The sequence below is a fragment of the Homalodisca vitripennis genome, chromosome 1 (assembly GCF_021130785.1).
Source record: "Homalodisca vitripennis isolate AUS2020 chromosome 1, UT_GWSS_2.1, whole genome shotgun sequence".
Taxonomy (NCBI): domain Eukaryota; kingdom Metazoa; phylum Arthropoda; class Insecta; order Hemiptera; family Cicadellidae; genus Homalodisca; species Homalodisca vitripennis.
This window is the reverse complement of record NC_060207.1, coordinates 208,655,996-208,672,747: the sequence shown is the minus strand read 5'-3', so window position 1 is coordinate 208,672,747 and position 16,752 is coordinate 208,655,996. Positions and strand designations below refer to the sequence as shown.

The following is a 16,752-nucleotide window of genomic DNA, read 5'->3' as shown; positions in this document are numbered from 1 at the left end:
ATATGGTCAACATGTTTATTCCAGGAAAGTTTTTCATTAATTAAAAATCCTAAAAATTTGGTGTATTCAACTTGACTTACTTCCTCTTTGTTTACATTGATGCCAATATTAATTTTGGTTCTGATTTGTCTTGCAGAAAAATAAATAAAATTCGATTTGGTGGAATTTAAAAGTAATTTTTGCCATCTAAATATTGTTTTATCAAATTTATGCTGATGTGAGAAGATATTTCAGTGTCTTCTTCTGAACTATCAGATACTGTAATATTAGTATCATCTGCAAACTGACTAATATAACAATTTTGAGGGACTATTTTGGCCATTCCATTCATGTAACACAGAAACAGTAAAGGACCCAAAACTGACCCTTGTGGTACTCCAAACTTTATGTGTTTGTATTGCAGATTTGAATTTCTTAATGTAACCGTATTTACTTGTCTAATTGTGGAGATGTATGTTCTACTTCAACATGTTGCTTTCACTCTGTTAAATATTATATGAACAATGACAGTTCTTTATTTTGGATTCCTAAATTATTAAGAGACAATATTAATTCTGGATGATACACGCTATCAAAAGCTCGAGAGAGATCTAAGAAAATTCCAACTACCTTTGCACCTGTATCAATAGTATCTATTATTGATTAAATAAATTCAATGGCTGCAGTAATCATTGATTTCACCTTCCTAAAACCATGTTGTTGATTATCCAATAAGTTATTGATTTCTAAGTAGTTCATAAGTTGAATGTACACAACCTTTTCAAAAACTTTAGAAAAGACTGGCAGAAGGGACACTAGTCTAAAACATGATGGATCATTCGGATTTCTTTAAAAAAAAATAGGAATTACCCTAGCAACCATAAGTTCATTTGGAAACTGGCCAGAAACAAGAGACGAATTTATTAGATGAGTTAGCGGTTTTAGAATGAATGGAAGATGTTGCTTCACCAGTTTAATTGGTATTTCATCATGTCCTGTAGACATTTTATTCTCAAATTCTAATATAATTTTTTCCAATTTAGTTGATGTAATTTGCTCAAATCTAGATCTATTTGGTGCTTCACTAAAATTTTGAATATTGTGATGGTTTACATCCCAAGAAGGTAAATTAGGTAAGACTAACTTATCAACTACGGATACAAAACAATTTAACAATTATTAAAACAATTTCCAACATATATAGGATCACTAGTAAGCTCATTTTTGTCCTCATTTAAAACAAATATTTTCCTTACAACCATTTTTTTTTAATTTTTGGATTTGATCAATTGCCAAGTTGATTTTGACTTATTGCTAGAATTATTTATTTTCCCATAAAAAAAAATTTTCTTTCTGCATCAGCAGAATTTTTCAAATCCTTTTTCATGTCTTTAATTATAAATTTTAAATTGTTATCTTTAGATATCCTATACGTTTTTTTCCAAATTAATCAGTTCTCTGTGTTTTATTTCATCAGTAATTAATTTATTTCTATGGTATTCCTTACTTAATACCATTAATTTGGGGAAATTTACTTCAAAATTGTAATTAAAATAGAATTAAAAACACAATACTTCATATTCACTGGTGCTAGATAGATCTAACCTGATGTCTTTGACAGGCTGTTCAAAAATGATTTGGTATAACAAGGACATACTTTCTTATGAATTTGTTTAGCATGTAGTTTTGTTTGTTACCATGATACAAACATGGCATCATGATAACAACAGAGTTATGTGTAACAATGCCAATAACATTAGTTTGTCTAGGAGGTAAATTTGCTATTATATTATCAATAGCTGTTTGTGATTCAGAAGTGACTCTGGTTGGAAAATCAATTTTATACTGTAAATTATATGACTTTAAAATGCTGTTAAATTTGTTATGAACATTATTTTTGTTTAATACATTTATATTTAAAATCACCTACCAGTACAATATTTCTAAATTTATTACACAGAATGTCACATAGTGCATCTAACTTAGTCAAAAAAGCTCAATGTAACAATGATAAGAATTTCTATACAAACAGGCTAATACAAAAGAAAAAATGATTTCAAATGTATCTTAGAGAGACAACACTCAAACTCCTTATCAGTTTCCAGAGACTTTACTGAAGATATTGAAATGTCATTGCATTTTAAGTTATTTCGTACTAAGATTAAAACTCCTCCTCCACTGGAAGTTGTTCTGGCATAAAAGGAGATTTTTTTAAAGTTTGTAATATTTAAAATTTCAAGTTCAGTCTGTGTCATTTTGTGTTCAGATAAGGCAATGACATCGGGCTAAACTTCGTCTAGTAAAACACATATACATAAACAAGTTTATTCGAGATGGCAAATGCTATACATTTTGGTGAAGTAAGCACACATCTCTTATAGTAAAATCTCCAGAAATATATCGCTACACAGCCCTAAATCTAATTTAAACTCATTATTGCCTGTAGTAAACATTTGCCGTATCCAAATCTTAACCAGTATTACTATATTTGGACTTAAATCTAAAAATATTCTGCTGTCCTCAAATCACCAGGCTCAGAGTTATTTGCAGGAAAATCTTTTTTCTTGGGAACCTGTGTTTTTGTAGAAGCTGTGACATAAGGAGAAGACTCAACACAGGATTCCGAAAACCGTGGGCTTGTGGTCAGTCTTTCAGGAAAAGTGGTTATTGTAGATGCCGTAACTTTTGAAGAGGACTCTGTGTTTGCAGACTGCGGGCTGGCGGTCTAAGTTCTCCGCCTAGGCTCTTGTAAAGGAGGAAACTCTTGAACATCGTCAAGTTGTAATTGGAAATTTTGTTGCTTCATAGACTCCACGTCGGTATTGTAGAGTAATTTATTTGCTTCAGTCAGAGATCTTCTTTTAGAATCCAATGAATTGGTTTTCATTTTTAGTTTATCAAAGTCAACCAGTAACTTGCCCATATGGTGCTTTCCGCGTTTATTCAAATGAAGCCCATGAGAAGTAAAATGTTTTCTCATTAGAATATCATTGAGTTTGAATAGGTTTAGACTACCATTGCCTTGGTAAAACGGAACTGTCTTTTGCAGTTCCAAATTAGCAAAATATATCGAGTTGTTTAGCTGTGATGTATCGTAGCGATAAGGCCCCTCACAGATGACAATGTTAGTTGGTAAATTCAAGGAAAGAAGGTGGTCAATACCTTGATTAAGAGAATGTTTTCCTTTCTTATTGCAGACATCATTAGTACCAGCTAAAACAATCACATAATCATTATATGTGTGGTCCTCAATTAGAGCTTTTCCATCCTTGACCACTTGGTTTAAGGTACACTGGGTTTGCATAGAACCATAACATTGAAATACTTTTCTAGCTCTGAAATGCAATGGTAGAGCTCCTTCCCATGACTATCACTTAATACTGTGATACTTCTCTTTAAACTTCTTCTTGTAGAGCTAGTTGAAGGGCTGTTTCATATTTGAGTTGACATGTAAGATGATGTTTGGCAAGATTTAGGTTTCCATATAGCGTCTCTATGCTGTATAGGAAAACATGGAGCATACTTTCCCGTGCCAAAGTGTCTTTAGAAAGTTTTGGATCACTCAGACCTGCAAATCTATTGTTCAGCGGAAGAGTCAAGAAGTTTATGGTACTTTGCAATTTATCGTTTTGCATGTATTTCACAGATTAAATTCTGATTGTCAGCTTCTAAACAGTTTATAAAAGAAATAGAAGACTGTTGGTATTTTGCAGGACTTAAGCACTTATCTAAGTCTTTTGCGCTCCATTCAGTTGTTTGAGATCCCGTATTAATGAGAACAGTTGGGTATAAGGATAAACATAATCTTGAATCAGATTCTTTTTGTAGATTTACTTTAGGTTTCATTACTGCCACATCCTTTTTCAGATTTTTGTTTTCTAATACAAGATTCTCAATGGTTTCTGCCATTTTTTTCACCTTGCCTTTGTACATGTTACATTCTTCACAACCTTCATTGCTTATTTTTTCCAGCTGCTGGATCAAATCGTTGTTTACATTTTCAATTTATTTTCAAGAACTTCAATTTGTTTCCTCCTATATATTTCATTCTCATTACTTCCCAATATCAATTTCTCAATTTTATACTCTGCTTCTTCTAGTCATCCAATTCCAACTCGTATTTAGAAGTTTCCAGTTAAGTCCAGTTCCAGTAAGTTTTAAGTTAAGTTGTAAGTTAAGTTCTCAGTATAAGTTTTCACCATAAAAAAACTGTACTTGTTCAATTTAAAGGCAACACACCTTGGCATGCCCTTAAAAAATTGATCAACTGAAAAACTAAAGCTTAAATACCATGCTATATTTTAAAGTCAAAGTCAAAGTCCAAGATTCTTTATTTACATACACTTAAAGTACAGCAATGGCGTCAATTCTTAATATCTAAATATCTAAAAATAGTCATGTGTTGTAAAATGTTTTAGAAAAGATTATCAAATCGGTCCAACACATAAATTGAAACAAGTTGTCAATAGTTACATACAAAGCAAGTAGCATACAATGTTTTTGCCTGACGTTGTCATGAGGTTAATGAATAAAAAGGTCTATATTTCTAAAAGATAAAAACTGCAAGAATATTAAAAGTTACTTAAATATATAGTTAATATTTATAGTTAAAATTAAAATTTTTTAAAAATCCAAATTTAGAAAGTTGTAACCAAAATTTGAATGAAAATCTGAATTTTGTTAAATATCTTGATTGTCTATGTATTCATTCAGGGTGTAGAAAGGTCTAGTTGTTAGCCAGTTGTTCAATGACGTTTTTAACTTCTTTCCTGAGAGAGTCTTCATGTGTGCTGGTAGTAGGTTGTAGAGCTTCTTGCCCATGTAGGAGGGTTTCTTCTCATACAGTGTGAGGTGATGTGCCGCCAAAGTGTAGTTTGCAGCATGAGGAGTGTAGTAGTCATGTTGGTCAGCACACGTGGCAGGTTCTTGCCGTCAACATATAGTATGACCTCCTGGATATAAAGAGCAATCACTGTCTTAATTTTAAGCTCCTTGAATGCTTCTCTACAGGAGTCTCTTGGGCTAAGTCCATTTATAACCCTTATGGCTTTTTTCTGGAGTCTTAGAATTCTTGACAAGTTCTGTTGAGCAGTTCCGCCCCAGACAGATATGCCATACCGAAGGTAGGATTCGAAAACAGCAAAGTACGTTGTTCTAGCTGTAGCTGAGTTGCTAATGTTTTATTAGGACATAAAGGCTGGTGTTGAGTTTGCTGCATAGTGTGTCTACATATCGTGTCCAGGATACATTTTCGCCTATAGTTACTCCAAGAAATTTGGTCTTTTGCTTCATGTCTTGCTGCAAAAAGCTAGCTGGTTTGTTTTGGACATGTTTACTACCAGGTCGTTAGCATGACAGTACTGGTATGCTGTGTGCAGGGATATGAATGACTTTACAGCTAGCTGGTCGGTTGAGTTTTTTGAGGAGAGCAGGGTGGTGTCGTCAGCATACATTAGTGTATTACACAGTCCATTGAGGTATTGAGGCATGTCATTTGTGAACAGTATGAATATCATGGGGCCAAGGACGGAGCCTTGTGGGACCCCTCTCTTTACTGGAAGAGGCTTTGATCTCACACTGTAAATTTTATCACCTTCTGCATGTTTAACTTCCACCAACTGCCTTCGTTCTTCCAGGTAGCTCCTAAACCAATTTATAGCGGACCCTTTTATTCCAAGGTTGTCAAGTTTTTTTAAAATTAGATTGTGCCCAAGGCAGTCAAATGCTTTACTAAAGTCAAGCATGATGCTAGTGACTAGCTGTCCCGACTCCAGGTGGTCTATAATAAACTCCACTAGCTCGATAATTGCAGTGGTGGTTGATTGTCCTTTTAGAAAGCCATGTTGACTTGCAGAAAGTAACTTCTCTTGCTCACAATGATTCAATAGTCTTCTCAGCACAACCTGCTCAATTACTTTAGAAAAAGTAGGAATGAGCGAGATTGGCCTGTAGTTACTTGGATCCATTGGGCTTCCACTTTTAAGCTTAGGGTAGATCTTTGCAAGCTTTAAAGAGAGCGGGAATTGGCCTGTTCTTAGTGACATATTTGTAATATAGACTAGTGGAGGTGAAAGTGAGTTTTATGGTATCTGCTCTGAAAAAAATGATTTTCCCTTGTAATACTGACCAAGATAACAAGTTTTTTCTAACACAAAAATTTACAGTCTGATTGACAAAAGACAGTGTCTCTGACTACAATACTATTGATTTTCAAGACTTTTTCAAACATAATCAATGACTTAATTAAGATGTGTCTGAAAATAAATACAAATCCCGACCTTAATAATAAAGTTCTATTGAATAAAAATAAAAATTAAGTCAAGATTAAAAAAGCAAAGTCAAGCATTAGTCAAGACCTATAGTTATACCTAAAAATGATGACAACCTGATTTGTAACAATTGTACAAGTTAACCTAGCAATAATATAATGCCCAAGGTGACCATGACACGTTGAGCTAATGAAGAATTGTACACCCTTAAATAATGACATCCAAAGAAGTAATTTAGCTGCTGAACGAGATAAAAACTGCTTATTTATTAATGACAAAAGCACTATCCATGCAGACTGTATGAGTGACGGTGATGAAAGTGTTAATGCTGAGACCAGATCGGTAATGAAACGAGTTATAGATAGAGTAGCAATAAACTCAAATACTGGAGAATTATCACCCCTTCACTCTCTGTGCAAAATTCCTACAAAACATACAAATCTTGTAATCCCACCATGGAGAAACTCCACTTGCGACAATACAGCCAAATGAGGATAATAACTAGATAAGCAGCTGTGGACAAAAAGCACATCTTTTGTTGTTTTATATATATATATATATATATATATATATATATATATATATATATATATATATATGGATACACATGAAACTTACATGGATTACTGTTACAATTGTTACCCAATCTCAACAATGTCTGCTTAAAACCAAAACTTATTATGTCAATTTATTTATGCAGAGTCAAAGTACAATACTCAATAGTCTCAGAATTTTCCTGAGTTAGCAACCACACCTGACTAGTTTAACAAAATTTGTTAAACTAGTTAAACTACTATTTAATAATCTATAGCTTGTTTGTAATTTAATATCATTAGTCAGTTTATTAAATAGCCATGGTGATAAGAAGTTAAATGTTTTAGTATAAAAAGTTAAATTAGGTTTCAGAACAAAAAATATTACAAGCACTTCTTATATTCATTGTATGCAAAATTTCATTTTTTTACATTTTTTATTATTAAATACAAATTTCAAGATTTTAAATATGCAAAGAGATCTTAATGGTAATATTTTTAGCTGGATAAAATATGGAAAAGACGAATCAAGTCTGCCTATCTTCAGAAATATTCTTACAAATACTTTTTATTATATTGTACAAGTCTTGCTACAGTTCTCAAGCAATACTTACCTACATTGAACTAGACTTTACACAGATAAAAAAATCTAAAAAGTCATTTGATTAGGCCCTGGACAAACAAGAATGGATCAGAGAAAAATAGCATACTTAGCAGTGAATAACAACTCTGAAATTTTCAATACCTGGAGAACAAAATCCTCTCTAGGACAAAGTGCAGAAATGACACTGAATGTGGTCAGAACAAAAATAATTCAAACTCAGATTTTATTACATCGCAATGGTGGAGTAAAAAAATAGAAGAGAACGAAAGATAAACCTCATTTTCAAAATTTCTTTAACCCCTACCAGAAGTACAATCTAGACCAAAATGACCCAAGAAACAAGAAAATATTCTATCCAGCTCAAAAGAAGACTATGCCCTTCTTGACCTACAAGGTTAATTGTTCCTCATTGAAAACCCTGATAGGATTTATCATTTGGTTTTGATGGGAGCACACTTCATAGAATTAATAAATCATGATAACGCAAAATATTTTCCTGCCCCTGACACCTCAGACACTAACAATTTTATTCTGGTATCTGACATTACACAAATAATGAATGATTTAAGATTAACAGTGTAAAGAATGTAAAAATTGAGAAACTGTCTTCCCTTCAGATTAATTTTAACCTAGTACAGGGTGTGCAAGGGTATGGTAAAACATCTTTTATTTTAGAGAATTTTAAAGGTGACTAATAAAACCAAAAAAAGTACCTTTGGTTTTAAAGGTACTCAACCAAAGAGGAAGCAGCAGATTTATCAGATCACCAATAAATCTAAATCCTGAACTTTAGAGGCTACCCAAAGAATTTCAGCAGAACAATTCAATCCCTGCTTATCAACTCAAGAAAGAAGGAGGAGTTTAATAAAAATTGACTATAGGTGAAGCGCCCATGCTGCATACAGATAAAATATTTTTTTGCTGTTGAACATTTAAAGGCTAAAGAAGTCAAGTTTATTGGTGACATTAGTCAAATGCCTTACATAAACAGAATTAAGAACTGCACAACAAAATTTGAGGACATCACAGAACTACCAAAAATTTCTAAACAACTAAACCACCACTCGGGTGTTCACTGAGCCCTGGTTGCTTACCATCCAAATACTACAACAAAGAGATGACCACAAGCAGTCTTGTAAAGAGAGAACTTGTAAAAGTTTTTCCTTGATAACATTGACCATGTATCTACACAGAAGAACAAAACAAAACTGCTGGTTTACAAACAAGCCATAAAACTAAAACTTGTAAAATTAGCCTATGATGTGTTAACTATAGAAGAATATCAGGGTAAACAGGAACCTCATGTTGTAATTGTAAGGTTATCAGTTAAGAGATTTACAACTCACTTCCGCATTGCCTTGTTGAAATTTCATGACATGCCAAGTTCTTGGTGTATATTTCACCATCTAAATAATACTTACTTATAATATGGATCAGTTATAGACAGCAGTATTCTGATTGAGATTTTATGAAACACTGTAAAAAACCTGAGTTTAAATTACTGAGGGAATCTGATAAACCTTGTCAAAAAAAACTCTTCCACACTTTCAAAAACTTTGACATCAAACTGTAATACACTTCTACGACCATTAACATCAAGAGAGTCAGAGAAACCCTATCCAAACAACTGTAACACTTCTTCACTACCACTGACATTGAGAGAATCAGACAAACCCTGTTCAAACAACTGCAACACATCATCACAACCACTGACATTGAGAGAGTCAGACAAACCCTGTCCAAACAACTGCAACCCTTCTCCACAACCACTGGCATTGAGAGAGTCAGACAAACCCTGTCTAAACAACTGCAACCCTTCTCCACAACCACTGACATTGAGAGAATCAGACAAATCCTGTCCAAACAACTGCAACCCATCATCACAACCACTGACATTGAAAGAGTCAGACAAACCCTGTCCAAACAACTGCAACCCTTCTCCACAACCACTGACATTGAGAGAATCAGACAAACCCTGTCTAAACAACTGCAAATCTTCTCCACAACCACTGACATTGAGAGAATCAGACAAACCCTGTCTAAACAACTGCAACACTTCTCCACAACCACTGACATTGAGAGAATCAGACAAACCCTGTCTAAACAACTGCAAATCTTCTCCACAACCACTGACATTGAGAGAATCAGACAAACCCTGTCCAAACAGTTGCGACCCGACCCTTCTTCACAACTAGTGAGAAACCTGAAGATATTACTGACACAGTGCCTGCTGGACAGATCCTTTTACACTCTGCAAAAATATCTACATTGGAGAAATCCAACAAGAAGATGGAAGAAATAACAACCTGTATAATCATTTACTAAACCTCTGACTAACTGTTTATTTTAATGTATTTATTGTTTTATTTTATTGCATTTTTGATGTAATACAGTCTTGTAATGTATATCTAAATAAAAGTGATTTAATTGATTGATTAAATAATGTGGTTAATTTGTCAACATAATGCCTACACGTCTGACCACAATTAGTTGTTTGTAAATTATCATTCCTTGGAATTTCACCTCAAGAGTCCCGCTATAAAAATCTTCCATCCAAATTCATGGTACTTAAATTAAATTCTTTTTCTAGAGTGTGTTTTTGGTGGGGTTAATTGCTATTCCCACTATTTCCCTGTGTGGTTTTATTATACCTGTATGGGATCTTATAATGGACTTTTGAATTTGCCTCTAACTATTGTAATGATATCATTTGAATGGCCAAAGCCACTCAAAGGTAAGCCTTTTTCTTTGAATTTTATCTCATTCCCAACTAAGTTCACTAGCAAAGTGAGCCTTCCTAATGACATGCCCCTCTTAATTAATTACCTGGATGCTAATAGTATTCTCTCACCTGAACCTTAAGTCTTTTTATAGACTGCACGTTAATTATCCATCTAGATATAATACTTTCTGCTTATCTATCCTCCAGCACGCTTTCAAACTATATTGAGTTTAGTGTTGTTGAATGTCTCTGGTACATCCAGGAACAATGAATAGTTAAAATAAGCTGTCATTCCAACATTACTGCCACTTGTGTTTAGTTCCATAATATTAATGTAAATTGAGGAATAAAGGTAAATTCAATAAGCCAGGTATATCAAAAAGAGTCATACTTTATTTGTAAAAAATCTATACAGTATAAATAATTGAGTAAAAAAATAACACATTAAAACTATATACAATACGAATCTAATGTTTAATTTAACAGCAGTCTATAAGTTACAATGGGTTGAGAATTAAAGTGAAAGAACAAAGGTACTGTTTTGTACTGAAATATTTTAAAGCTAATATTTACAGAATCTTATCACTAATGTATATACAAAATAGTTTGTAGGTGTTTTATAAAATTACTGAAAGGGTGCAATATCAGAGTTTCAAGACAAAAAAAGCTTCACCAGTCGAGATTATCTTGTTGAAAGGTAAACTTTGGGCTGTTTTTGGAGTAAAACTGACTGTACCACCGTCTGTGTCTTCCGATTGTGTGGTCCTCCTTGACGAGAAGTGGTTTTACATACTTCTTGTGGTTCCATACCATGATGTCTCTTTCGATCTGTGAGCAAACCGTTAACATTTTAGCTACACAACTTTAATGCAGTAATTATTGAATCTACAACTAACTTATAGAAAGCTGGGGTTTTAGTCAGCCTCTGAGGAACATTTGATAAACAAGCGCAAAAAACATATATTTGTTATGATTCTGTTATGAACTGTCAATGTTTGAACTTAAGCACAATTTGAGTAAATCTACATTATTTGTGATCCATTGAAAACTTGTCTAAGAAGAAAGATTGCCGTAGCACTATTTTTAATGTAATACCTTCCAAAATAGTGTGCAAATTTGAATGAAAATCACATAAACTTCGCCTTGAAGGATACCTTGGATAAATTCATGAATCAGAATCAGTAGCGTAACTAGAAGAAGAGCACACTATATGGTGGGTATGGAATAAATTTAAATAAATGAATAGGCCTAATTCAAAGTAAAGCATGTAACTGCTCTATTTAAAACAAGTTAGATTGGTTTTGTACACATATTTTAAATTAATTGTAGGGATTTTGGGGGTAATTCCATTCCCTTATCCTCCTCTTAGTTATACCACTAACAGAATCATATGTTGTATACTTTCAACATCGCATTTAAAATATTTTTTTTGTCTCGAAGGAAAAGAGACTGTGCCTCCACATGTAGTCCTAAAAGGACCTTTGAGCTTCCCTTACTTATGTTTACACCCTCAGAATCTGAGACTTTTACAGAAGCCAATCAAATTTGAGGGGTCCTGTTCTCTGATATCCTTGGGAGTAAAAAGATACGCCCCTAGGAATTTTGTCCTACTTTTAAATATGGCAAGACAGTTTGGCCGAATATGTTCTGCTGATTCTTATGCTTCTCCGCAGAGCCTGCATTCATCAGTCTGACTGTCCCATCTTTATCAGATGTTTCCTAGGGGGCCATGTCCTGTCAGCATCCCTATTTATTATTAATCGTTTATCCTCCTTACTTTGTTCTAGTAGAGCTCACCCTTTAGCATATGGAGAGATAAATATTTTAGATTGTTTTAGTCCAGAGGCCCTTCTCCAATTTAAGGATCTAATCATTTTTCCCCAATCTTTTCTGAGAGCTTTGCTGTAGGTGAAATATACTCTACACCCTGGCTCAGTCCCTAACATAAGGTTTTCTGTACCTATTTTGACAAGGCTATCTGTTTTTTTGTACAAAATAATTGAGAGACTACTTCTATTGTTTACTTAAGAAAGTGTGTGGTTCATTTCCATATTACATTTGAAGAAATAGGGGAACGAATAGAAGGTTTATATACAATAATCTGACTCGTCAATATAAAATTACTGCTGAGAGTTTACCTACTTCTTATCGTAATGCATCAGAATGGATACGGTTCTTAAAATGTTTTTATTTTTTATATCATTGTTTTTATCACATAAATAATTTTTTGAAATGTAACAACTTCATTCCTATTGCTGATCATAATAGTAGCATTCAAAACTAGTCAGAGACTCACCATGATGGCCTCTCCGATGAGTGTGATGGTGGCGTACAGCATAAGTAAAGGTGGGGAGTAGACTCGATGTACAACACGCTGCAGTAGAGGCTCTATTGGGGTGACCACTTGCGTGACAGCAATGTGTCCAATGCCTGTATCGATGTCCATGTACACATAGCCTGGCCCAACCTGTCGATAAGGAACCATAGTTGATTGTCAAGAATAAAATATAATTAGTGTTTCCAATAAAACTCCTAGTAATGTGGCGGAATTTTTTTCAGGAGAACAAAAACAAACTATGTTTTAGATGCTGCTTATGTGGTGGAGGCTGTGGATGTAAAACTCTACTACGTGGAGGTTTTGTTGTTCCATTTAAAAATAAAAACTTATATAAAAGAAATTTCTTGCTATATAATGTACTACTTATTGTCATGTGTGAAATTCCATAAAAACTGTCCTCTTAATATGTTCATAACAACGTGTACTGCTTCTGGTACACGTGATCTTTCACAATTGTAGAGTGCGTTGTGTGCCCAATGGGGTACACGTTGCTGTGCATTCATTGCGTGTTCATTATTGCGTTTTTATTGTTTGCCTGTCTTGGTGGTTTGTTAAATTTGATCCCACACTTAAATAAATACCTCAGACTATCGTGTACCCCTTGGGCGCATGATTGCTTAATTTTTAGAGTAAATTAATTTTTTCAGGTATCCCTTGGAGTACACGGTAAAGACAGAATTAAATATATATTATTGTGCAAAATTGTGAAGCCTACATACCTTTCTCGTTTGACGTAAAAAATCTGATTACGGTTTTTTGCCATTATCATCTGACAGCAAATTAAAAGTTTGGAAAACCCCTGATGTTGTGAACGTGTTAAATTACTGAATTTATCACTTAATATTTTTAATAGTATCAGTGCAATATTGGAATCATTACATAAAACAATGTATCACAATCATTTTCCTATTATTGGATTCTAAATGTTTCTGTATGAAATGTTTTATCTGCTAACATTGACAAAAATCAAATTCATAATCAACTGAAAGTTTTTACTGCAGTAGAGATTATCTATTATAAAAATTCATGGTGACAGAAAACAGTAGCTTTAAGGTTTTCCTGTACTAAGGTGCAGTGGAAACATTCCCATGAAAACCAATCATGCTTATATTTTCAGAGACTAGGTGCATTCCACTCAATTGTGCATTGATTTTAATAGGAAAATAATAAAACATGATATAAATGAGCAATGTTTATTTACGGCTGATACTTTTTGTATCGTTTATTACCTGAATAAATATGATCATTAAAAATTACTATATGTGAGTTCAATACAAAGAGGTAATCGCAAGGCTCACCTGTCTTGCTGTGACGTGCATTGACATGAGGGTGACGCTTCCAAACAACTTGACGCTGTGGTCGAGGTTCATAGTGCCGATGTGTTCCTCTCCTTCCTCCATGTGCTGTTTCCAAGTAGCGGACCAAGAGTGTCGGATGAAACTGGCCCACAGCTTCTCGTAGTAGCGGAGGTCACTTCCACCGAGCACTGACGGAGCATGGATTGCGTTTAGATGAGCTACATCACCTCCATTTTCAGGAATCTCCTAGGGTTAACAACAAGGAATACTGTTACGATGATAGTCCATACAAACAACCAGAGGCAAAGACTTCATTTGTTAGGAACTCCTCACTATATTTTATCTCTTTTTGTTATACACATCCGTTGATATTAATTTAAAATTTTCTCAGATTGTTCCATTTAACAAGGTTACATTATCGTAATACATGATATTCAAAAATTCTATCTAGAGAAATACAAAATTAAGAAAGTAACAAACATTTTTCTAAATTATAGCAATTCACAATGCAAATACGACAAAAAAATAATTACTACTAAATTAAATAATTTTGTATATATGCCTGATTCAAAACTAATCATGATTTACAACATTGAGTTTATTAAGGAACAAAGATAAATCATTACACAATTTGTTCAACTAGTAAGTAAAATCTTGATAGATCGTAAGTTAAAGATAGTTGACAGGGAGATATTAAGATGAATTAAATGAACGATAAAAGAAATAAACCAAGCTGTCATTATATTTACATTTCTTAAAACCCATTTAATTGAAAGAAAGGCGAAAGAACTTGAAGCGAGTACTTACCTCGATGTGAGAATTGATGAGGAACTCTGAGCGGCCACGGTACCACCACTTCTTGTTCTCAATCTCCGTGACTGGTTCCACTTGCCAGAATGGTTCCTCACCCTCTGCGTGGTACCAGACAAAGATGTAGTCATTCACTTCACGACTTGTCCATTTCTTCACTTTGGCAAAACTAGGAACTGGAAAACCACAGTTCTTGTTATACTACTGTTGCTTTGAATCTTAAAAAATTCCGAGATACTGAAAATTTTTACCACCATATCACGATACTGAATATCAGAAATGTGCACAAATTACGCCTATAAACTACTTTTTATTCACCTTTGGCTGCGTAAGGGATACTGGAACACTTTCCGTCTTCGCCACGGAACTGCCAGCTGTGGAATGGGCACTCGAGGCATTCGTCTTTTACCACTCCTCCAATAGCCATGTTGGCTCCAAGGTGGGGACAGTAGGCATCTAGAATGTAGACCTCACCACTCTTGCTCCTAAATACTGCAAAGTTTTCACCTGCAAAAATTTGCAACTTATGTTAGCATCTATCATAAAATCATCTGACAGGAGAAATAGTCTTTGAATAAAATTCTCGGCAAAGTAATACATTTCAAATTTAAAGATCCTCTTCATATTTGTTCACTATATACTGTAGCGAATCTTACCGAGAGCTTCAACGTATTTAACTTCGCCAGGACGCACATTAGAGGACTCCAGGAGGGCGAACCAGCCGTTGGGGTAGACAGGGGGGAGGTCACCAATCTGTCTTCGTCGCCTCACCTCCTTAACCAAGTCTCGCTTAGTTTTCCTTCGAGCCCTGTACTGAGGCATATCCTGCAGGTAGTCATACCCCACTTCACTCAGGTCCTGTAACATGTAAGTTGATGGGTGAAATACAATTGCAAAAATGCACCTAATTGATGCATTTCTTTCAATGGTCTTTGCATGTTTAAAAGTACTTAAATGCACATAATTATAATAGATAACAAGATATTTACTAAGATGTGAAAATTATATGAGAAAATTTGATAATTTATTTAACATAAATAAAATTTTAATTAGTTTATCTTATGATAATTTTTAATCTAAATATCATTATAGATTAGTAAGCTAAATGGTAAAGCATGGACTATATCTCAAAATATTTATAAATTGTTAATTTTTGTTAATTATAAGATGATTTGTAAACAAAAACATTATAGCTTTTCAACAATATTATACAGTATATTTTAAAGACAAATATATTTAATTCAGTATTTTAAATATTTAATCATTTAAAGTAAAGCATTACAATATGTCTTGAACTAACTCTAACTAGTTATTAGTTCTTGAGCATATACTGGAGTAAATCTTTAATTAGATTGAATAAACATTTATTCAAACTCAGTCCAAGGATTGCCATAAATAATTAAGTTTCTGATGCTCTGAAGATTTTTAAGGGAGCTACAAAGAAAGTTAAACTTACCCGTATCCAATCATGAGGAAGGATTAAATAGTAGTACACAAGGCCGAGTGCTATTGCGCAGAGTAAAACCTTGACATAGGTTAACCAGTGGAAGCGTAGAAAGGAGTAGAGAGTGTTTTGGAGAAAACAGATGAGATCAAATGAAGACACAACACTCAAAACCAGAGGACACCCCCATGGTATGTTGTTGGTAGTGTTTCTCACTACTTCCATTTCCACTGATTCTGAAACAAGATAAATAACTTTGAATAGACAGTAAAATTTTGATTATACTGTAATAATGACACTGATATAACACTTGATATTAAAGCTCACACATAGAAAAGTTATTTACCGCTTTGCTTTTAAAAAATACGTTGCTGCAAAAACCTAAGTAAAACTTTTTTGACAGATAACACAAAATATGTTCATATATATTTAAAATTATTACTGTAAAATAGATTAGGCCTACATGTCATGTACAACTAGCAAAAAATTTACATATTTTTGAAATTGCCCTATATACTTATGTATTGCGAGGAAAGATTTTTTATAAATGAAGTAAAAAACTATTTTATAAAAGACTGTTAACATTTAAATGTAAAAATTACTCCTACTCGCAACAATCCTGCGGTTTTATTTCATACATGATGAAAAATACATATTACCTATTATAAAAATATTAAGAAATAAACACAAACTGTAAAGTGGAAAGAGAGCTTTATTGATTACCGATAATAAAAATCTGTGGAGCACTATCCATT

The 16,752-nt window shown here is 33.6% G+C and overlaps 1 protein-coding gene across 1 annotated transcript; it reads right to left on the bottom strand.

Annotated features, from left to right (window-relative positions):
- Nucleotides 1–10,733: 10,733 nt before the first annotated feature.
- On the bottom strand, nt 10,734–16,224 carry LOC124356117 (cholesterol 7-desaturase nvd-like). Its single transcript, XM_046807274.1, has 7 exons — nt 16,010–16,224; nt 15,210–15,411; nt 14,872–15,060; nt 14,551–14,729; nt 13,744–13,989; nt 12,404–12,574; nt 10,734–10,935 (listed from the first exon to the last, which is right to left on the bottom strand). Exons 1-7 carry the CDS (start codon nt 16,220–16,222, stop codon nt 10,777–10,779), a joined length of 1,359 nt encoding a protein of 452 aa, XP_046663230.1. The 5' UTR covers nt 16,223–16,224; the 3' UTR covers nt 10,734–10,776.
- Between the last annotated feature and the right edge of the window lie 528 nt (nt 16,225–16,752).